The 23,680-nt window shown below is 46.6% G+C and overlaps 2 protein-coding genes and 1 long non-coding RNA gene across 4 annotated transcripts; 1 reads left to right on the top strand and 2 right to left on the bottom strand.

The window, feature by feature from the left end:
• Positions 1-512: 512 nt before the first annotated feature.
• camk2a (calcium/calmodulin-dependent protein kinase II alpha) lies at positions 513-19,309 on the bottom strand. Its single transcript, XM_044140569.1, has 18 exons — positions 18,961-19,309; positions 17,062-17,156; positions 13,256-13,315; positions 10,745-10,799; positions 8,656-8,721; positions 8,494-8,566; positions 7,906-8,008; positions 7,358-7,441; positions 7,179-7,273; positions 6,980-7,102; positions 6,705-6,788; positions 6,578-6,620; positions 5,403-5,443; positions 5,279-5,327; positions 5,126-5,201; positions 4,321-4,415; positions 4,016-4,244; positions 513-3,792 (listed from the first exon to the last, which is right to left on the bottom strand). Exons 1-18 carry the CDS (start codon positions 19,020-19,022, stop codon positions 3,789-3,791), a joined length of 1,437 nt encoding a protein of 478 aa, XP_043996504.1. The 5' UTR covers positions 19,023-19,309; the 3' UTR covers positions 513-3,788.
• Positions 15,836-23,575, top strand: LOC122844806. The gene is made up of 3 exons (XR_006372937.1): positions 15,836-15,973; positions 16,229-16,697; positions 23,522-23,575. It is a non-coding gene; the product is annotated as an uncharacterized LOC122844806 (long non-coding RNA).
• On the bottom strand, positions 20,817-23,309 carry sra1 (steroid receptor RNA activator 1). 2 transcript variants are annotated; one of them, XM_044140571.1, is made up of 6 exons: positions 23,064-23,309; positions 22,354-22,467; positions 22,192-22,275; positions 21,976-22,124; positions 21,779-21,887; positions 20,817-21,693 (listed from the first exon to the last, which is right to left on the bottom strand). In XM_044140571.1, the coding sequence occupies exons 1-6, from the start codon at positions 23,086-23,088 to the stop codon at positions 21,353-21,355; spliced, it is 822 nt and encodes a 273-aa protein (XP_043996506.1). In that variant the 5' UTR covers positions 23,089-23,309; the 3' UTR covers positions 20,817-21,352. The 2 variants fall into 2 exon arrangements, with proteins under 2 accessions (XP_043996506.1, XP_043996505.1); XM_044140570.1 differs by lacking the exon at positions 23,064-23,309 and adding an exon at positions 22,833-22,964.
• Positions 23,576-23,680: the final 105 nt, after the last annotated feature.

Below are 23,680 nucleotides of genomic sequence, written 5' to 3'. Positions count from 1 at the left end.
TAGATCTGACCACATTCGGCTTTCTTTATATTTTCATGATTTTGTTTTGTTGCTAATTATAAGGTGCTCTTACTTTAATTTGATAATCTTTTTAATTGATCTTGTCTTGCATTATGTAAATAGTCTATTTGTTCATTTTTAAATATTGTTCCACATGAATAAAAAGACAAACGTTTTTTGTTTTTAACTTATATTTATTTCGAAGCAAATACTGTTTATATTTTTTATTTTGTTTATGTTTATAATTTTTAATTAATTAAATTATTTATGTGCTTGCATGACTATATTATATTTTAAAGTTTTATTGAGCATTTTTTTTATCCTGTTTTAGTGAGCTATCAGAGAAATAACTATTATTAGAATCAATCTAAAATGCAGTAGTTTTGCTAACTCTGACAGATTAAACCGTTCTGACCTGGTACCACTGCAGAAGCTCAGAGCATCTAGAAACCAGATATTAGAGCAGTGTGTGAATACTTGGAGGATAAACGGACCAATCAGAGCAAAGAGTTTGACCATCTCATTTATTTACAGAATCATATTGAACACGATGCAGAAGAAGAAAAATACTCCAAAAACTACAAAAGAAACTATTTAAAAACACACTCTCTCCCTCAGACACACACAGACTCCCACAGGTAAACACTGAGCATGCAGCATTAGTCCAGATAATACAGTATAGAACAATATCCATCATAGTAGAAAAAGCTGAGAGGATTATTGGGGATTATTGATCACTGATTGGTTCTGCAGGGCGACAGGAAGTAGGAAGAGCGGCTCTCTGGGCTGGACCTTAAACCAGCAGGAATACATTCAGCCGGCTCACTTATTAACGTCTGGAGCTTCTTCCTACTTCCTGTCTGCAGAGCTGCGGTGGAGAGGTGGGATCCCACATCATAACGCCGCTGCGCCGGGAAACGGATCCTGAAGCGGATACAGGAGCAGAACGATTCTTTTCGGGAGAGGAATCGACTCAGCTTCAACAGCAAAAGTTTCTAAAAAAATGACATCTCAGATATTTTTGCATCGTTCGCCACTAATAAATACTTTCAAGTGTCGTAAGAGTGCAGAGTGAAAGTGCAGCTGTAAAAACCACCGAGACTGTAGGAAACAGCCGTTTGCTCTGTGGCGCCACCCGGAGTCCAGCCGCGGCATTGTACTGCAGCCTGGCTGCAGCTGACGTTCTGGAGACAATTTATTATCGATCAGCTGCAGCAAACACTGGCTCTAAAGGTCAGGGCTCATCCACAGGCTAGCCAATCAGCAGAGAGGGGGCATCTTAAAGGGACAGGAGCGTAAACAGATTTTTTTGCAGTGGTGTGCACCGCTAGCTATAAAGTTAGCTACGCTAATGCTAACACGCTAAACAACACGGTATTTAACAAATGCTAACACTAAAGCCATTCAGATTATTGACAACCCGTCAGCACCGCTTTAATGTTGGCGTTATGATTTACATGTTCATAACAAAATGATGTTTACATGCGATTCATGTTAAACTTTATTCATAAAACAGCCGGGAAAATTAGCACTTTAGAATTTATCCAGAAAAATTAAGTCAGGACAAGCTAAGTTATCAACAACACTGAAGCTAAAAAGTAGCTCTGCTGTTAGCGCATTAGCATTATTGTGCCCACCACTGATATAAAAGCATGAATTCAGAGCAGGAGGAACAAAACGGGTCATCAGAACCGAACCTGATGGACCGGCCTTAACGTGCAGCGGTTATCTGACTCAACTTCCTGTTGGATCAGTGGGAGTGGCCTAGACCTTAGCTAGAAGGCTCCGCCCCCGATGCCCCGCACCCCTGGGTCTTCAGCCTGGACTCCGGATGACCCAGAGATCAGTGTGAAGCGAACCAAAGGGCAGCAGCAGGGAAAACATTCAGCAGCTGCTAAAACACGGAAAAACCCAAACCAGGAAGCTGGAAGCTTAAAAAGCTTCAAATATACAAACGCCACACAAGAAGGTATAATATCATCATCATCGTCATCGTCATGGTAAGAATCTGATTGTACAAAGTTCTACATTCTCCCGACGGTAAAAAGCTTCTGAAAGCTTCAGAGACAAACACAACGGGTCCGAAAAGGCAGAATATCAAAGTGGCACCGGCGGCGTTTCGTTAGCTCAAAGCAAACGGACACCATTGATCCCAATGAGGAATGCCAGCAGAGCTAACCCCTACCGATGGAAAGGTCCGAGAGCCGGGAACGGCCGGAACGCGGCGGCGCCTGAAGCCCAAACACTAAACACAAAGTCCAGCATGCAGAGTCACACAGTCTGTACAGTACCGGCACCGAGGAGGAAGAAACACGAGCTGTCCATGCAGGGTCCATCAGAACCAACCTCCAGAGGGAGCTGCTGAGTTCAGTCCAGGTCAACCCAAGTTCCTAAAAACCCAAGAGAGACGATCCAGAACAAACCCACAGAACCTGGTGGTTCTGCTCACAGAGGTCCAGACGAGTCCAACAAGAGTACCAACCAGAACCAGGATATTGTGCAGGATGAGCACAACTGGATCTGCAGCCAGAACGTGGTGGTGTTTAATGATCATGGAAGTTTAGCTGGTTCTGATCCATTTCAGCCCAATATCTGTGATCCGTACCGCTTAGAAGGTTTTATTTAAATATATAGGATCAGAACCTGCAGTCCAGTTCAAGTTCTGATCCATTTACTCATCTCTACACCTGGTACCAACCATGGTACTGATACCAGTACCAACCACGGTACTGGTACATCGTACCAGGTTGATGTGAATGGTGTCGTGGTTCTGATTGGCCGCTGTGTGGTGTTGGTGGTTCTGATTGGTCGTCTGTTTTCGGGTTTGTTCTGAAACGACCTGCTGGTTCTACCAAAGCAGCACCTAGAATCTCCCGGCAGAACGAGTCTAACAGACATCAAGTCCACAGACCTGAGGTCACTTCCTCTTCCTATTTCTAGATGGAAAATCTTTCAACCAGAACGATAAACTTCCTCCAGCTGAAGGAGCCGTGGAGAAGGAGCAGGCAGCAGATAGCTCGCTAAGCTAGCTCGTTAAACAAGCTCGTTAGGCCCTCCTAGGTGTGGTGGGTGGTGTTAGTGGAAGATCGAAAGTGGAGGAAGTTTCTGGCACTCTCTGAACCCCAGAGGGTGCAGTGTGCATGTCAGGCAAAGATGTGTGTGTGTGAGTGTAAATGAGATGTTATAATAAACTCTGTAATCAGCAGATAATCAATATTACAACTTATTCATATTTTAACTCTAAAGCTAACAATAAACTAAATCTTATTTATTACTGCAGATATCGAAAGTGACCAGCAGGGGGAAACCTTGTATCTCAGACTACTTCAGGCTCATTGGGATCAATGCGATTGGTTCTGATGGTTTTCAGATTCTGATTAGTTGATAATAAACGTCTGACATGATGATGAAAGCACAGAGCTTTCTGCACATACTCAGTAGCATCAAAGAGGTCAGAGCTAACCACACACTTTAATCAATGAGAGCTTCTGACCACAAGGCGGCGCTGTGTGCATACAGCTGGAGATACAAGGTTTCCTACCCACTGCACAGAGTGAGCTGATTGGTCGGTTACAAAGCCGTGTGATTGGTTGGATGACTGATTGGTTAATTGGTGATGGGATTCACTGCTGGATGACTGAAGCTTTCTGACCCCCAGTCTCCTCCTCCAACGTCTCAAAGAAAATCCTGAATGGTTAGTGTCAGACAACAGCTGGCCTGCTGTCAATCATCCCGTTGTCAAGGCGACAGCAGCCCCATTAGAGCCCGGCCCACTCTGGAGGAGGACGTTAGCTGGAGGAACAAAGGAGAGAGCTTCAGCTAAGAATGATGGAGGAAGCAGCAAACATCATAACCATAAAACACTGGAGGAAACTAAACTGGTCAATGTTTCATTTACTGTCTACAAGCTCATCTAAAGCTGAGCTGTGGCGTAGAGGCATTCAGGAAGGCTGGGACAAAGTGCTGAGTCCGGTCTGTCCCAGTCTTCTTGAACGCCTCTGTGGCCGGTTCTTACTTGCTGAGGGTGGAGGGCGATCCTGAGCGGTGGAAGTGGACGATCTGCCATTTCCCGTCCCGGCGGTGCCACACCCTGGTCTCCTCTGACTGGGCAGTGCGCGGCGTGCCGTTGGAGTCGATGTACTGCGTGACCCGGATGTAGGCGATGCAGGCGGCCTCGTCGCCCACCAGGTGAATGTGGGGGTTCAGGATGGTGGTGTGCACCGGCTTGCTGTTCTTGGACCATACTGAAACACATACACACAGCGGTTACCTGTGCAGGTGAGCCGGCCTGGCTCGTCCACAAGACTGAGACAAACTCACAGTTTTCAAAATAAAAGCGGTGGAAGTCTAAGCCTTCGACCAGGTTCCCCAAAGCCTCGGGTTCGAACGCCGTCACCGCCGGGTCGCACATCTTCCTGGACACACAGAAAGAGAGGTTCTGCCAAAAGAACCAGAGAGGTTCTGCTGGGACCTCTTGACCTCATAGCAGAACTTCCTGGGCCAGACCATAAGTAGCAGTATTACTGGCCCTGAAGAAACTTTAAAGAGCAAATGCAAAATATTCAACAAGCCAACGAAGGTTTACAGAAAAATACAACGCTAACAACCAGAGCTAAACAGAAACATGTCAAAACTCATAAATATCAATTATTTTGAGATTATGTCCATCTCAAGATGCATGGTGTGTATCAACATGGCTGAATTTAGCACTTTAGCTTTAGCCTCCAATAAAAACCGTGCTAGTGTAGGACTTTACCATTAGCTTTCTAATAAGTACTTTCTTAATGTAGAAGTTTAGCTTTAACATCTGCAAAATACCATGTTGGTATGGTGTTTTAATGTCAACTTCTCAATTAGTGGTGCCCACCTCTGCCTAATGGGGCTCTGCAGCATCTTGAACTGCCGTCTTTGTGTAGCAGCGCTCCACCGTGTGTTTTAGGTCGATGGATTGAAGAATTAAAACGTATTTCCCTGCTAATGTGAGCAGCTGAAACACAGCTCGTTCTTTTTCAAGAGCTTCAAAGCAGAGAGCTAAATTTATTAAAATTCCTACCGTCTTTCTGGTACCAAAAGGCGTTTCAGAGTGAAATCCTGTAACAGTGAGGACAGTGAAGCGGTGACATACGTGTAGCTCTCAAAGTCTCCGTTACTGATGGCCTCGATGAGCTGCTCCGTCACTTTAATGATGTCCTGTTTCCTCACTGACACGCACACACACACACACACAATCAGGGTGGTGGTTGTTGTTGGGTGGCAAGTCTGGTGGGCGGAGCCTCACCTCTGGTGTCTTCATCCTCGATGGTGGTGTTGGTGCTCTCAGACGACTCCTGCAGCAGAAACAGCAGTCAGTTAGTGGGGCGGGTTCTGGTACTGGTTCTGGTAGTAACTGGGAGCAGTGTTACCTTGACTCCGTCGGCCTTCTTGTTGCTGCCGCTCTTTCCTCCTGAGCGAGGGATGACAACGAACAGAAACAGAAGCAGCAAAGTGAGAAAAAATGGAACGAAAGCAGAGAAGAGGAGTGGCGCCATCGCAGGTCGGGGAGCAGAACCGGACCCGTCAGAACAGCCCTGGTTCTGCCCCGCAGCCGGGGGCGGTCCGGCTGCCTGTGGGTCACTCCCTGGGGGCTGAGGCCAAATTTAGGAGCAACTTAAGATAGCAGCAGAGCCCGGCACATTCCTGAGGGCCCGACCCGGTCCGGTTCTGCTGCACAGAGCGCGTCTGACCTTTGATCTCCACCAGCCTGCTTTCACAGAGCCAGCTGCTGACAGGTCCAGTTCTGCTGCTTACACCAGAACGGGTCCGGTTCTGGTTTTATAGTTCCTGATATTCTGAGCTGCAGCTGTTTGAGCATCTGGACCTTCAGGCCTGGTTCTGGACCTGGCCCGTATCAGACGATACTGATCCGGTTGACAGCAGAAGCAGCTTGGAGACAATCTGATGACTCTGATGGAAAAATGCATCATGGGAGGATTTGTAGTCCGAATCTGAGACTTTCTGGTCAGATTAAAGCCTAGGTTGTTGAGAACCTGGTGGCCCTTTGACCTTTTAACCTTTTGACCCCACCCTACCTACTGGCTGCAGGGAGAAAAACTATATCCTCTAAAACGAAACTTCAATATTGAATATTGTTCAGTTTTCATCAGAGAGAAAAGTAACAGCAGGTGGCGCTGCGCTGCACAGCAGGTGGTCCAACAGAACCAGTAAAACCAGCAGAACCGGACGTTGTGCAGCAGCAGCTCCTTCTCAGATCTGTACTGAGCATGTGCAGATGGCTGAACATGATTGGTCCAGCTGGAGGAACTGGGAGGACGGGGAGCCTGGTGGGGGATTCCCTTCCTGCTATCTTTAGACCACAGCAGCTGCTCACACGCACACACACACACACACACCCACACACACACACACAAAGTGCTAACCCGCTAACTGTATGTAAAGCTGGCAGCTGATTGGTAGATTTCTTTAAGGCTACAGCTACTGAAACATAAGCCTGCAGTTCAAAGGTCATGACCTGCCAGCCTCACAGGCAATGAGGAGCCCTGTGGCCTCCAGCCTGACCTCTGACCTCTGATCAGCTTACCTGAGAAGTTCCTGGTGGCCAGCATGGTGGTCAGGATGGCCCCCTGCAGGACAGAAGCAGAAACTGCACCGTCAGCAGGCAACCCCTATGACATCACTTCTTGTCACTTTATTGTGAAAATCCTTACCTTCAGCTTCCTCCTGGCGTTGAATTTCTTCAAACATTCAACCGTCTCTTGGCGATGCATACAGGAAGCCACGGTGGAGCGGTGCTGGGAGGAAGAGGTCGTGTCATCATCATCACCATCATTATTGTCATCATCATCGTTATCGTCATCATCATTATCTTTATCATCATCACCATCATCACAATCATCGTCATCGTCACTAACATTTTCATTGCTATTATCATCTTCATCCTAATCAATCACCACTATCATCTTCCTACACTCCCCCCACTCACAGAGATCCAGGGGTGTTTGAGCGCCTCGGCGGCGGTGATGCGTTTGGCCGGGTTGATGGTCAGCATTTTGTTGATCAGGTCTTTGGCTTCGGGCGTCACCGTGTCCCACTCCGGGGAAGGAAACTAGGAGGCAAGGAGAGCAGACTGACCAACGGCAGCGCTCCGTGTTGATGACTTCACAGCAAATCATGTGACCTACGTCGTAGGCTCCGGCTTTGATCTGCTGGTAGAGGCGGTGCTGGTCTTCATCCCAGAACGGAGGGTAGCCCACCAGCAGGATGTAGAGGATCACGCCTGAGGATCAGAAACGCCGCGTTTACCCAGAATGCAGCGGGTCAGCTGAGTGTGACCAACACAGAGACATGAGGAGAGACTGACCGCAGGCCCAGAGGTCCACCGCCTTCCCATATGGGTCCTTCCTCAGGACCTCCGGAGACAGGTAGCCTGGAGTTCCTGCAAAGCCTGCAAACACACAGAGGAAGCTACACAGCTACACCAGAGGCAACATCTGCTGCATGCAGTTACCATGGCTACTGGGCTGGTTGCTAAGCGCCAGCCAGCTTGATAGTGAAAATGCTCTGTTGTTTATGGAGTTAGAAAATGAGGAAGAGGAAACAGAAAACATGTTGAGGAAGACAGTAAAGTAAAAATGAAACCTGTATTTTATATAACGGGTTTCATTTTTATTTTATGATAAAAAATACAACAAAATTAAACAACAAAAAATTTTTTTGACAATATTTCTGAAATATAAACAGAATCTAAACTAAAATCAAAATTTGTTTAAAACCCGAAAGCTGAGGCTGAATAAACAAAATGTGCATTCATAACAACAACAACACAGACTACTTGGAGTAAATGAAGCATGAAGGAATGATAAAGTTTCAGTAAAAGTAATCTGAGTACTACAGTCAGGACTGCCTCACCAAACCAGGCCTGCTGGTCGCCCTCCACCTCGATGGCGAGGCCGAAGTCGGCCAGTTTCACCGCCGCTCCTTTAGACTTGGAGGCCAGCAACAGGTTCTCTGGCTGGAGACACAGAGCACATGTGCTAACAATGCTAACTCTGCCCACTGCTTTACATCCACTGGTTTACACGAGGAGCACTAACAATGCTAACTCTGCACACTGGTTTACATCCACTGGTTTACATGAGGAGCACTAACAATGCTAACTCTGCACACTGGTTTAAATGGTTGGTGCTAACAATGCTAACTTTGTCCACTGGTTTAAATGGTTGGTGCTAACAATGCTAACTTTGTCCACTGATTTAAATGGTTGGTGCTAACAATGCTAACTTTGTCCACTGGTTTAAATGGTTGGTGCTAAGAATGTCAATTCTGTAAATGTTTTAACAGTAGCAGGAGCTCCGTTAGCTAGCCATGCTAACGGAGCTCCTGGGAGTTCCTAGAACCAGTAACCATTTAAACCAGTCAGAATATTTCAGGCTGCTGACCAAACATCAGACCATTTCATTTTCCAGTTTTCTCCAGAACATTTCTGTCGTGCGATACCTTAAGGTCTCGGTGGACCACACCCATCTGATGACAGTGAAGCACCGCCTCCAGGATCTGCTGGATGCAGTGGCTGCAGGTAAAGGTCAGAGGTCACATAGTGCAGGTGATAACAGGAGGCGTCATGCCTTCAACAGGTGAAGGAGCAGGTGTGCTTCTCACCTGGCATCGGCTTCACTGTAATATTCTCTTGCTACGATGTCTTCAAACAGCTCTCCACCTGTAACCCTGGAAACCCCATAATCTGGTCAATAATCTGATAAATAATCTGGTCAATAATCAGGGAAATAGTCTGAAGTATTAATGTCATGGTAACAGTGAGACACACATGATCTTATTAGAATAAAACAATAAATAACAGAATTTAACCAGAACTCATTTCATAAATGTGAATAAACTTAAATAAATAAAGTTATAAGTGACAGACGTTTTGATTCTGAGTAAAAATGTTTACATGCAACTTTTTCCTTTGAGTATGAAAGAATTACAGGATGTGACTGAAACAGTCAGATTAAGTCAGATTATGAATAAAGAGGTGAAGGTGCTCAATAAACCCAGAAACAGAACGCTTGCATTAAAACCAGCACATTTCTATAAATAATCCTGGATTTGGCTGCAGAAAGTCAAGCAGCAGAACAACAGAATGTGATGTAACAGAAGGAGGTGTTTGGTTCACAGCAGAACTGAGTCAACACCCAGAAAGCGCCGATAAACCGGATCCTTAATGGTCCGAATGCTGCAGGTTTGATCTGCTCTCCGTCACTGGACTGACTTCCTCTAAACCGTCTGAATGTTTCCTGTGGATAGAGATCAGATCTGAGCTGATCAATGATTTATCCTGATGGCTGCAGGCTGAACACGGACCACATGGTAAATCTCTGCGGGTCTAAGATCTGAGCTTTTATCGGCCATTAAAGCCAATAAGATCTGCCATGACTGCTTCAGTCTGCTCATCACTGGGAGCCATTAGAGCTTTTTAATCGGCTGATAAAACACTGTAATGGCTCCTTGATCATCACTGAGAAAAATTCCTCCATCATGTTGGATCAAATCACGGTTAACAGATAAGTGTCAGGAGAAAACTCCAGATGGACATGAATTATTGTTGCTCTTCTCCCTAGCTGCGCTTCTGTTACATTCTGTTCGCAAAACTTTTTCTGCTAATATAAAAAACACCCAATTGTTCCCATTAAATAATAAATGAGATTAAATTCACATTGATAAGCTGGTTTACACAATAAGTCCTTAAAATAATGGCAGTGCCAGGGTTTGCTCCTGTGTATTATAAGCCTGGCGGCCCGCCATGCTTTGCTAGCCGCCCCCACACAGCGGATTGCTGGTGGAACGCCTCGGCGCCCCGACCAGTGGGATTAGCTCGTTTTCTGGGTGAAACCCTGCAGTGATGGATGTAAACATGCATTAATAAATCAGCTATGGTGGCGCTAGCGCTCATCATCTATCAGCCAATCAGAGGATATGTCATCGTCTGATTCAGGCCAAGGAGCGACAAGGGGAGCAGCTATGCATGCGGTGCTTTGGGGAAATTGTAGTTGGTGATTTTACAGAGGAATTATGGATTCAACACATTGGAATGAGACGTTTTCTGAAGTGTAATGCTGTGGCAGCTCTGGTGGAGACAGATGGTCTACTCCAAGGAAGCCAGAGCAGCAAATAATCAGCTGGAATCAAACTAGGGAGAAGTGTGTTGGTGACATCACACGGATGTTTCCAAAACACAGATTTCACTACTGCTGAAAAACCACACCACCCCAGTGCAAAAACCGTTCTGATTCCTCAACAGTTTATTCAGTTTGCATTAAGCAAGTTTATTTTTGTAAATCCTATTTGTGCGTTTTATGGTGACTGGAAACGCAGCTACTGATGGTTTTCACTTCGTTTCTTCTCAGCAGAATATTTAACTCTGCTATGGAAACTTTGTATTTTATGCATGATCATCTCTGCAGTTCCCAACGTGAACACCAGATGGCACTAAGCCTTGCACACAGTCCCTTTAACCCATGGGGGTCCAAAGTGGGTCCTGGAGGGCCGGCATCCTGCGTGTTTTAGTTCTCTCCCTGGTTTAACGCACCTGGATCAAATGATGGCTCGTTAGAAGACCTAAGAAGAACCTTAATATGCTGAAGAGGTTGTTGGTGCCACCAGGGAGAGAACTAAAACATGCAGGATGATGGCCCTCGAGGACCAACTTTGGGGACCCCTGCTTTAACCAGACAGTCGGGTATGAACTCACAGGTCGAAGATGAGGTAATGGTGCGCCTCCTCTGAGATGCTGTCATGAAGACGAACTGTAAAACAGATAACAGGTTTTCTCTGAATTTCAGCTTCAGTCGCTGCATGATTGATTATAACCGCAGTGATTATTATTGATCACAAGTCAGAATGCAGAAACAGCCAACGAGCCAAAAACACATCTTTGACTCACAATAACCCCAAAGACATTAATGGGTTTAATGGGAATCAGTTTCACGAGAACAAACCAGGAAATAAGAATCGCTCAAAGAATTTTCATTTATTGTCCGTCTGACACAGAGCAGCAGGAGATCTGGAGACGGAGCAGGAAAGAGAGATGATGGATGATCCGGTGGTTGGATGATCCAGTGGTTGGATGTCCTGGTGGTTGGATGTTCCAGTGGTTGGATGCTAATGAACACCAGCTGATGTTGAGTCTAATTGAGTTTCTGCAGGAAGTCGTCCTGAGATGATGGATGAGTTTTTCTGCAGGCGTCTGTTCTCTGCTTATATTGTATAATATCTCATATTATCACAGAAGAGAAAGAAGCTGCTGCCCACACACGCACACACACACACACACACACACGCACACACACACACACATTAAACCCCACTGCTGCAGTGTGTAGGAGTGTTTGAAGAGAAACCTGATGATTTCTTGCTGAGTGCTCCACACAGGTACGTTCTGTTGGTGTGTGTAGGAGGACGGATGGTTTTAATGCCTTCACCTATGGGCGCTGTTTCCTAGCAACACACGCACACACACACACACAGTTACGTAACACTGCTCATATCTGCGGAGCATCACTTTCCCACAGAATGTCCTGATTGGCCGCGGAGCTGGGTCGCTGACTGCTGATTGGCTCGTTGGGCCATGTGACTGATACTTCTCTCGTTGGCTGTTCTCCTCCAGACTTCATCAGGCTTACTGCTTTAGTTTTACATTTCAAATGTTTCTCTCAGAGAGCAGCACTGTTCAGACAGGCTTTTATTTTGAAAGGCTAGTTGCTCATCCTGAAGAGACCTCTGAGTCAGAGAGTGGAGACTCACTGAAACAAAGACAGTCTGGTTTCAAATCCACCTGGATGGAAATGAGGGAATGAAAAGTGATGCGTTTACGCTGATGATGCTCCGATGTCCTTCTGATGGTGCCCTAGTGTCTCAGAGGTGGATAACCCACCTCAGGGCGCAGTGCAGCGGGTCGTTATGTAACCACAACCTGCAGGAACAGCAGCAGCTCGCTGTGTTCATTCGTCAGGGAAACCTGGTTTGTCCAAAATGGTACTCTGAGGACAAAACTGTCTCAGCAAACCTCCCGGAACAAAAGCAGCGTTACAAGAAAGGCTAAAACTCGTCCACTGAGACGATGGACAATGAATGTCCACATCTGGAGAGCATCTGATCAGAGAAACGTGAACCTGGCTGCAGCTCAGACGGCGAAATCATCCTGAACCCTCAGCAAGCAGAACGTCGGCCACGAGGAGACGGAGCGGAACACAGCCGGAACTGGAAGGAACCGCCGAGTCAGAGAGACTGGACCAGTAAAAAAATGACCAGACTGGATTGGACCGGACCAGTAAAAACCTGACCAGACTGGATTGGACCAGACCAGTAAAAACCTGACCAGACTGGACTGGACCAGACCAGTAAAAACCTGACCAGACTGAACTGGACCAGACCAGTACAACTTCAGGTAGTTTAAGCCCAGCGGTTGGTAGTTTAAGCCCAGTGGTTGGTAGTTTAAGCCCAGCGGTTGGTAGTTTGACCCCAGCAGTGCCAGATCACCTGAACCATAACTTAAATCCTTGCCCAGTTTTCTTTCCTTCTGTCTTTGTCCAGTAGTTTCTGTTGACTTGCTGATGATGTTGGCGTTAAAGTTTTGGCACCCTGCCTTCTTATTTCTAAAGCATGTCAAAGCGAAGCGGATCAACCGCATCAGAACTGCCGGGCTCAAAGGAGGTTCTGCAGAACCGGTCCCAGAACTCCACGGCCGACCTGCTCTGCAGACCCACAGGCAGCAGATCTGAGACCAGATTGGAGGAGGAAGACTCCTCTGACTTCGCCATGGCGACAGCATCTCTTCCATAATTAGCTGTTAGCTACCGGATTATGGTTACCATTAGCAACACCAGGACCAGAGGGTCTGCAGCGTTATTAGCATCTTCTTCATCACCCTGATCAATCTCCATCATCATCATCAACATCATGATCATCGCCGTTCTGGAAAGAGACGGAGCAAACAGGAAACCAGGAAGAACCAGGAACATTCTGCATGTGGGTGCGGATGGTCCAGATATCTGAAGGTTCTGGTCCTGGTTCTGGTTCTGGTCCAGACTGGTGGAGATCTTCATGTTCTCATATTTCCTCAATGTGTAAAAATTGTTTCAATTGCTTCCAAAATCATTACTAATATCCGGAACGAAGGAAAAAGATGAGAGGTTTTTCTTTGAGAAGTGACCAGAAATCAGTTTCATCATGGTCGCAGCATCAGGTCGTCATGGCAACTCACCGATGTTGGGATGCTTCAGCAGCCGACAGATCCGGGCTTCTCTGTCCAACTTCTGGTGATCTGGGGACAAACAGAGAGGATTGGTCAGCTGCTGACCATGAAGATGATGAAAGACATTCAGTTATTCTGGGTCCAGTTCTGGTAATGGGTCAACCACCCCTAGCTAGGAATTGCTAGGGGTGGTTGATCCCTAGCAACCACCCCTAGCAACGGGTCAACCATCGCTCCTAACTAGACATGAGCATTCACAACAGGCTATGCTAGCTGCAGCTTAGGGATGAGCAGCCATATGAGATCGTGAATGACAGCACTAAAATTCTCCTGCCACCGACTGGTTGTTTCTAGATATTACTGGGAGAAGGCAGAGGAAATTGATTTTTCACATATTATCTTGTCACAACATAGTGGCAGTTTTAACAAATATGTGAAAAAAAGTTTTTTTTTTTTTTTTTTTTATAAAAGTGACATACTGCAGCTTTAATTTCTCTTAGAAGAGGGTCATGAGGGATGTGGGCTAGAGCTGCTGCTGACTGACTCATCTGTTAAGTGTGGTAAAAGGTACAAGTTAAAACTTGGTAATTTTTTTCCTTAATTCATGAAATGCTAATGAAATGGAGGCAGTCTGTAGCTAAGCTAATTATGCTAAATGGTTTATAATCTCACACAGTCTACCCACCTCTGAGAAAAACTGGGTTAAAAATTGACACTTTTACCTTTTTCTCTCCCTCTCTCTTTTGTTTTTTTGTGAAAACCTGATTTTATAATTTTTCTTAGCAGCATAGTATCTGCCACAGTCATTCTTGCCAAACAGGCACTGACTGCTGTTGAACACCGTCGTCAAGTGCGCTAAGCAGGAACAAACCATTTCATGCAGATCCAGGGGGGTTCAGGGATGTGTGTTTTTTGGTCTGGGAGTGGGAACATTACATTTTTACTGCTAAAAGCTATTTTAGAAAACACAATTTTGTAATTGACTGGGCCCCAATTTTTTAGTTTTATTTCTATGAACAAAACATAAATAAATAATAAATAAATCGTGGAGGGCCCCCTGTCATCACTTTCCCCCCCTATATAGCACCCCTGAGTCAAACAAACCAAACCCTTTGAGCAATCTTTTCCCCTCCCCACCCCCACAGGTGGGGGCGCTGCACCAAGAACCACTGAAGGAAACAACATGGCAGTTGTTTCTTTCAGTGTTTACTCTCAGTGTCTCTGAAGACACTGAGAGCAACTTCCTTCTTCACCAAATGGAAACTAAAATGGAGGCATCAGACTTTAGTGGTTGGAGGATTTCTCTTTAGTCTTTGGTTAAAGACCACAAGCCATTTCTCCTGTTAGTGCTCGGCTAACACTTTGGCTGTATTTACCCATAGTGCCCTGTGCTGTAGTCCACTTCCTGCATTTAGAGTGGTCTCCGGTCCACTTGGCGTTCACATCCAAATCAAACCACAGTTCACTTCAACCGAACCACATTTGAAAAAAACTTTTCAGTTCAGCCCGTCCAAAGAACATAAACAATAAAGACACGGGTAGGTGGCGCCTGATGCTGCAGCCTTGAGAATAACAACAGTGTGATCGGAGATGAGGGGAAGGGTCATATCTCACAGAAACATCCTGCACATAAACCAACATGTTGACAGCATGACAGGGCAGAGAGGGCGCAGAGTGGAGCATGTGTTTATACCCATGCAGTGTGTGTGTGTGTGTGTGTGTGTGTGTGTGTGTGTGTGTGCTTCTGCTGTCAGTCTGAGTGTTTATAGAATGGGTCATTCCCTCAGCCAGGCAGTTAACTGCTAACCGCTAACAGCTGCTGATCAATTACCAATACGCAGCTAAACGCTAACAGCTGCTAACAACCAATGTCTGCTAACCGCTAACAGCTGCTGATTAATTACCAATATGCTGATAACCACTACTAGCTGCTAACCCGTAACAGATGCTGATCAATTACCAATAGGCAGCTAACCGCTAACAGCTGCTAACCATTTATCTATAAGCAGCTACCAGAACTTCCCCTTCAGCAGGAAGTTCTGCTGAAGGGGAAGAACTTCCCCTTCAGCAGAACTGAAGGGGAAGTTCAGTTCTGCTGGCGGTAGCTATCAAGGTATCGAGTCATGATGGTTATTCAGGGAAATCCAGACCAATTTTCTTTGTAAAGCTCATAGCAGAGAATTTGCCCAAATTTCTGCACAAAAGTCAGAAAAAGTTTAATTAAAAGTGATGAAGCAGAGCAGAGGTACCGACACTGCTGGAGGAAGAGACAGACAGGAAGGGAAGAGTTCACTTCCAAGTTCCCCAGGTTCCCTGAGTTCTCAGAGTTCTCGATGTGAATCAGGGATCCAGTCAGAGTTTCTTTCAGCTGCAGATGTTTGATTAATCAGGTGTGTTAAACAGCTGCAGGAACGTTATGTAACACCGATCAGCAGAACATACACACGCCCACACACGCCCACACACACGCATGCACACACACACACACAGAAATATTCTCTGTCAACTTTGCAGCTTGTTGCTAAGCAACCGAAGGAAATCTTAAAACCAGAATAGTGAAAAAATTCCCAGAGTGAAAAATCCTTCAGCTTGACTGAGTTTCAGCCAGGGGGTTGTGTGTGTGTGTATGTGTGTGGGTGTGTGTGTGTGTGTGTATGTCTTCGTGTGTGTGTGGGTGTGTGTGTGTGTGTGTGAGGGCGGTCCCCTCCTCTGTTTGATTCTGATCAGGTAAATATTGCCGTGCTTTGACTATACATCTGCTAGAGACTAAATTAGAGCAACAGCATAAAGCCTTAGGACAGTGAACAACTGCAGTTCACTCAGCGTTACTGGAGTCTGTTCCTTTAAGAGGAACATGCTGACTGGTTTAACTGGTCAATACATTATGTTTAGTTTATTGCTGTAAATATTTAGAGGTTTCTTCTGCAGGAATTCAGTCATTAACTTGCAGCAATCCCCATTCTGACTCTCTGCCTTTAACAGGAAGGAAGCTGCAGCAGAACCAGAAGAACAGACAGGGAGGCAGGTCTCCTCTCCAGTGGAACCAGTTTCCTGAGGCAGAACCCTGAATGTTTTCCAGACTTTAGATTTCAGCTGTGATGAAGCTGATGGTGAAGGTCCAGTATCCGCCCCACCTTTATCAAGGCCAGAGGACTCCAAAGTTCTTCATGCTACCATTTCCCCAGCGCCCCCTGCTGGGCCCTCTGACCTCCAGCAGGAGGCAGCTGGAAGTCCTGCTCCAGGACACAACCATAACGAACCAGCAACCCACCGACTGAGGGACCAACTCCTACACTCCTACCCTGATTTGTCCTGATTTACCCTGATTGCCTTCCAGTCGCTGTCAGCAACTGCCAACATGACTCCCTTCCTGCTGCAGACCATCTCTGGCTGGCCGGGGTTAGCCAGAGCCCTTGCTGCTGTCAGGCTGCTACCGGCTGCTGGAGGACAGGTTAATATTTATCATTTATTCTCCCACTGCCTCCAGTTGAACTTTGCTTGGGGGTAGTAGGGGGAAGAAGGAGGGGAGGGAAGAGAAGGGGTGGGGGATATCAGATTTGCTGCTACAACAACTAAATACCGTCTTTAGATAACCCACATGACCCAAACTCTAAACACCTCATTAGGTTTCAGCCAATCACGGTTAAGCTTGTTATGTTTCAGCCAATAACCTTTAAGCTCGTTAGGTTTCAGCCAATTACGGTTCACCTTGTTAGGTTTCAGCCAATCGCGTCACGTTCTTCTCCTCTTTTGGGCCAGTAGCATCTCAGCAGCAGCTCAGATGGCAACATGCCCACCATTTGTTGACCTCTCACCTCTAGCAGACAGCTTCTTGGTGTTGATGATCTTGGCAGCATATTCCTGACCCGATAGAACCTTCACACAGCGCCGCACCACGGAGAACGCTCCCCTGAAACACAGCAGGAGGAACTGATCAGTCATAGGACAGACAGACAGGTGGACAGCTGGGGCCGTCCATCCACCAGTAAAACAGCTAAAACCAGAGAAAACCGTCCAGGAAAGGTTCTGGAGGTGTTTCCTGTCCCATGGTTCTTACGTCTACAGAGGGACGGAGGAGGAAGCTGGTCGTTGCGCCTCCTGGTGGACGGACACAGTGGACATCTGGAACTGCTGTTCAGGAAACACCAGAATAGACGTAGATGGGTCCAACGGTTCTGATCTGGTCTGGACTCATAACCAACCTGGGACTCCGTCTTGCAGGAGGTTCAGGATGTCACTTCCTGTTCCACATTCCCCCTCCAGAAAAGAGTCCTTGTGATACGACCAGCAGGGGGCGCTGCGCATGGGTATACTGAGCTATTGAATGTTTAAGCTAAGCTAAGCTAACTGACCCATCCCAGTGGAGAGGCAGTTGCCATGGAAAAACTCTTCCAGGTCAGGGTGGGAAGTGAATGTGGGTCCATCGGAGCCAGTTGGTTCTGGTCCGTTCTTCTCAGCGTAGATGCAGTTCATTCAGTTTCCTGCTTTGGCCTTTGACTGGGCCATTCTGTTGTAGGACAGATTGATTAACACTGCCTTCAGAAGATGAAGAGATGACCCCCATCACCATCCCTCCTCTACCGTGCTTCACAGATCTGCTGGGTCTGGTTCTGTACGTCCCGGTCCATCATCGCCTCTTGAGTCTCGATGTTGGCCCAGACCTCTCTGCTGACCTCAGTCTGGTGGCCATCTTGTTTCTAGAGAGAAGAGGCTTTCAGGGGCCTGACATTTAACCTTTGACCTGCTAACAGAGGGATGGAGCTCAAGGGTTTCTGGTCATGTCTCTGACCTCTGACCTCAGACTGAATCTGAAGCCTGTGGGCCTGGGATGTTGACCAGACCACCATCTTCCTCCATCTTCATCTTACTGTGTTTAAATGAATGAATGAGAGACTCCGACATGGAGAGATGGTGGGGTTAACAACCCCACCAGGTGCTGTCCAGCTGATCCCTTCAGATCAATAATCAATAATCAGTTGGAGACGTTCCTGAAGGGAAGTGAAGCTGAAAGTGTCGAGTTTCTTCTGAGCTGCAATCTGCCGCCCACCATCGCATTATGTAAGAGACCTGGCATTAAGTGTGAGGGAGACTGTGTGTGTGTGTGTGTGTGTGTGTGTGTGGGTGGGTGGTGAGTGGGACGGGGTCAGAAAGGTGCTTCACTCTTCCCTTCATCCGTCCATCGATGTGTTTATCCTGCTGTTCATCAGCGACTGATCAGCAGCACAATCAATAATCCATACCTCATACCAGCTATAATTTATCATCTAAAGCTGATGTAATCTATAGTGGTATAATTCACAATCAATAATCTATACCTGATATATTCAATGATCCATACCTGATGTAATCTATAATTTATGATCTAGACCTGATATTATTTATAATCTGTAATCAATAGTTGTAATAATCACTGGCTGAATCTTTAAATAGTCTAATCATTAAATTCAGATAAACACAGATTTATGCTTTAATTAAATAATTAAACAGGTAATATTGAGAAAATCAATAATCAATGAACATTATTATAAACAGCAAAGCTCCATGAAAACTTTTAAAAATGATCAAAACGTCCAATAAAGTCATAAAGAAATCATAGTAATAATAATTAAACCACAGCTTAAATCAGGATGAACATGATCGATTATTTATTGATAGATTAAAGTTCTTGGTGTGATGTCAGTGAGGAAGAGGAGGGTGATGAAGGTGGTACTCACTTCCCCAGCTCCTCGTACAGCTGATACTCATCGGAGAAGCGCGTGCTGATGACCGTTGCCATGGTGAGGGTCAGGGGTGGACTGGCTCCGAGGATGATGATGGAGGCGGCGAAGCCGAGGAGTCGGACCGACCGTCTGAGGAAGAGGAGGAGGAGGAGGAAGAGGAGGAGGAGGATGGAGGGAGAGAGCAGCGAGGAAGAGCCGCTTCGTCTCTCGAACCGAAATGAGAATCAGAACCGAGACGCCGAAGCTTTACAGACTCGGCCCCCGGCCCACTGCGCACTCAGCCAATCAGAGGCCGTGCTGCGTCACCATGGAAACTGAGTCCTCAGCCAGAGCTGTCAGCGGGAAGGAGAGAGAAAGAGAGAGAAAGAAAGAGAGAGAAAAGAGAGAGAGAGAGATTATTGAGGTGGAGTTCTGGTTCTGGAGAGAGTTTGGGTTGGGGTTATCCCAACCCAAACAGTGAATGTCCCTGCTGGGCCTCCGTCCACTTAGATCACATGTGTCAAGCTGAAGGCCCGGGGGCCACATGTGGCCCTTCACATGCTTCTTCTGTGGCCCCGTGGTGATGCTAAACTACATCAGATTTACTCATTTATTCCCGCTAATCCAGAACTGGCTTTACGTGATCTGTAGGTGGCAGTATTTCTGCTGCCCCAGTTTTACTTCATGTCTAGTCAAAGTCCGTGATTAATATGCCGAGTAATAAAATACAAATTTTATGTCAATATTGCAAATATTTCTAGATTAGCATCAGAAAATCCCAGGATGAATGGCAGAGTGGATTATTTCATTCCAGATAAACACATTACTAATGTTCCAGCAGTTAATGGGTTCATCAAGCATGCTGGCGGTGCTGGCCCTTTAAGAACATCCAGGATCCTACATAAAACCAGAAGCAGTTCGATTCCCTGGCCCGTCGTCAGGTTTGGTAAATCAGCAGTTACAGGCTGACTGGAGGTTCTGGAGCAGTTCTTCAGGACGGGTTCTGAAGGTCTGGTTCTAAAGGCCCAGTTATAAAAATCTGGTTCTGAAGGCCCAGTCCTGGTCCTCCAGGTTCTGGTCCAGATCTCTGTGAGTCGGTGCCTGCAGCATCTCTTCCTTCCTCCGGGTTATTTTTAGATTCTGGTTCCGATGGGATCCGATCTCTTCCTGTCATCTTCCTCTCTCTCTCTGCTTGGCTTCCTCCTCTTCATCCTGTCTCCAGAGATGAAGAGGAGGAAGACGAGGGCGGCCTGGTCAGCAGAGTTCAGCCTGCAGTCCAACAGAACCAGACAGGTTCTGGTACCGCTTACTCAGAGGTTCTGGCCACCTTAGAGACGGGTCTGGATCAGTCTCCCAGGTTCTTAACAGAACCTGAAGTTCTGCTGATTTGGGTCTCCAGCCTACTTCCTGCTGCCAGCTGGTTCTGATAACAACTGACAGGTTCTAGTTCTGACGACGGCAAGCCGAACTTAAAAACAATCCGGGTTTACTGGATGTTTGACCAGGACTGCTCCAGAACCAACAAGTTCTGTCCAGATCAGGCCCATTAAGAAAACTTGCCTGACCGGAACCACCCTTACCTGCAAGATGGGGACCAGCCTCAGCATCTCTGTCTGATCCTCTGCTGCCACCTGCTGGACAAACACTGGAACTACAGCCGGGACGATGCCACAGGAAAATAAATGTTTAAATTTAAATACAGATTTATTAAAAAACCAGAGGGCCCTGAAGGGACCTGGAGTCTGACATGAGTCACATGATATTTCCATCAATGTTTCTGGTTCCAGTCAGAAACTCTCTAGTTTATTAGAAACCTGACTGCAGCATTTATTCTCCTTCCAGTTATTAATGAAGCTGGTAATGACACGCCACGCTTTTCAGATCTTTATTCTGCTGCGCCGCAACAGAACCAGTCAGAGTTACAATCGGATCAGAACACAGAGAGTTTACCGGTCATACAGCTGGGGATCCAGAACCGGGTCTGGACCCATGCTGAGGTTCTATGGTATCAACAAAGGCCTGTAGCTTTCCATCCAATCAGCTAAAAGGTCTGCTCTGGTTCAGTTTGGTTCTACACAGCTGGTTCTGATGATGAAGTTCTGATTCCCTAAAGTCCAGAACCCTCAGAGTCCGGGCCTCAAAGTTCTGGTTCTTCTGGTCCAAGTCCACCTGATGACCCACAAAGGTTCTGGTTCCAGAACCCAGAGTCCAGAGTTCTGATGTCAGTACGTCCAGTTCAGTTTACCATCTGAGGTTCTGATTCTGAGTCAATCTGAGCAGAACCAGAGTCCCAGGATGTAGGAGTCCAAACCAGGTGAACAGAACCAGATGGTACCTGTACCAAAACAACTGAAAGCGCAGAAGATGAGAAGAACCATACAGAATCCCGCCCATGGATCTGGGAAACTCAGGACTGGCATCCTGGGTTCTGGGTTGGTTCTATTGGGTCCTGGGCTGGTTCTATTGGGTCCTGGGCTGGTTCTATTGGGTCCTGGGCTGGTTCTATTGGGTCCTGGGCTGGTTCTACTGGGTCCTGGGCTGGTTCTATTGGGTCCTGGGCTGGTTCTGTTGTGTCCTTGGCTGGTACCGTTGGGTTCTGGAGCGGTTTCAGGTGTTCTGGACTCAGTTTGCGGGTCTCAGCGATGAGCCGCTTGACACCGACCATCCATTGGCTGACCTCGGTCACATGGTCGACCATCAGAGAGCGATGAGCTTCATCAGCAGAGTCCCAGTGACCGGCCTGCAGCTCTGGGACACACAGGTGGACAGACAGGTGAGACATGAGACAGACAGGAGGGACAGTCAGGTGGGACAGTCAGGTGGGACAGGTTACCTTGGGACAGGACGCCCATGCGTCTGGTTACAGGTAGGCTGAGTTTACCTGACCTCCAGCTGTCCTCCAGCAGGCAGAGCCTCTTAGCGACCTCGTTACACACCTGAGCCTGCAGACAGGTGATGTGTTAGTGTGTGTCCCTGCTGGCCAGGTGTGGTAATGCAGGCCTCCAGCGCTCCCTGCTGGTGGAGACTTACCGTCACAGAGCTCCTGCAGGCCTCCAGTGCTCTGTTTAGGACTGACATCACAGTCTCCAGGTTGGGCTCTGATTGGCTGCTTTCCGCCTCTCCCTGCCTTCTCATTGGTACCGTTTGGATAGGGGGCGTGGCCTCAAGTGGACGTCCAGCTGGAGGACATTAAAGCCGTCACTCAGGTGCGTTGAACGGGTGCAGTGAGACCGTTCTGACTCTTACCTGGCAAAGGAGGCGGAGCTACTCCACACATAGGCGGGGCCATGGGGTTGGAGGACAGAGGGGCTGTGGGTGGAGCTCCTGGACCTAGAGACCAATCAGATTCAGATGTTTCACATCAGATGACAGTTGAGGGAAAGTCAGTGCTGAGGTGAGTCAGAGTACCTGAGCTCGCTGCTGGAACGGCTCTCTTGCTCAAGGGGTTCCTCTGAGGTCCGTGGGCCGTCTGCAGCCCGTAGGAAAACTGAGGGGGGTCATTCCATCCCCGCTCCTGGTTACCTTGGAGACAGAAATGTAAACAAAGACAGTCCAGCAGAAATCCTGATTATGACCAACATAGAGAGATGCTCTGAAACTGAACAGCTTGATGGGAAAATAATCTCTAATAAATATTTATTTTACTGAAAAGAATCCAGAGACTCCTTGATGACTAAATATAATAATAATAAATATTAATCAGGCTTGGATTATCACCTACAGCTATTACCTCTGATCAATAATACAAACTAACTGCAGCTTTAATCCAGCAGGACAGAAATTTATGATCAATAATCAAACATCACAATAAACATCAAGTTTATGAATCATCAGTGTTCCAGCACTCATAATCTGAGCTGGTTGACATTAGATGAACTATTAAAGACCTGAATTCACCGCGTCACACAGGACTGTCATCACCGCCATATTGAATCCGCTTAAACTCAGAGACTATTATGGGATATAGATCAGAGAAGTTTGAATACAGAGGTTTTTAAGTAAGGTTCCAGTCTGTGACTGTTAGCAGCCGGCTAACAGCTGCCCGACCGTTTTAATCCCCGCCGCGGGACTATGGTAATGTTCTCCCGGACAGCACGGATCCTATGGAGGAAACTCACCGGGTTTCACGTACATGTCCTCCATGTTGGAGCCTGGAATCAGCTGATTCTTTCCGGGGAGGCTGAGCGGAGCTAGCAGCTAGGCTAACCGGAAGAACTTTTACAGAATAAGAGCGTCAATTAAACTTCGGTTAAACTCTGGATTTAATTAAAGGCCATTTCTTGTCTAACTCCCCTGAACTAAACAAAAGTCTTGTGTTTTGTTGTTGCAATAAATAACCCATTAAGTTAGAAAACTGCAGTTACCACATCCGGTCAGAATGTCCAAAATAAAAGCTTCTGATGTCACCTGTTAATTTATTTTGACTCTTCTATTTGTCTTGTCTTATTTTTTCATTAAAGTCATATTTATGCACATTTACATGATCAAATGTGCCAAAGAATAAGCTCCTGACTGAAGGATTTTTAGGTTAATATCAGGTAGTTAATTATGTGTCTGTTGTGGTTTTTATCTTCAGGTTTTTACACTGAGAGAAGACTAAAGCATCACAATTTAGTATATTGCAGCAAAGGTAAAACCATATTACTGTGTGTTTGTGTTTTAAAGTGTTTGCATTCATAAAACTCATAGCTAGGTAATATAAATTCCTTTTTTTCCCACCAGGGGGTCTTTTGTG

This window comes from Gambusia affinis, linkage group LG15, assembly GCF_019740435.1.
Source record: "Gambusia affinis linkage group LG15, SWU_Gaff_1.0, whole genome shotgun sequence".
Lineage (NCBI taxonomy): Eukaryota > Metazoa > Chordata > Actinopteri > Cyprinodontiformes > Poeciliidae > Gambusia > Gambusia affinis.
This window is presented reverse-complemented; position numbering and strand designations above follow the sequence as displayed.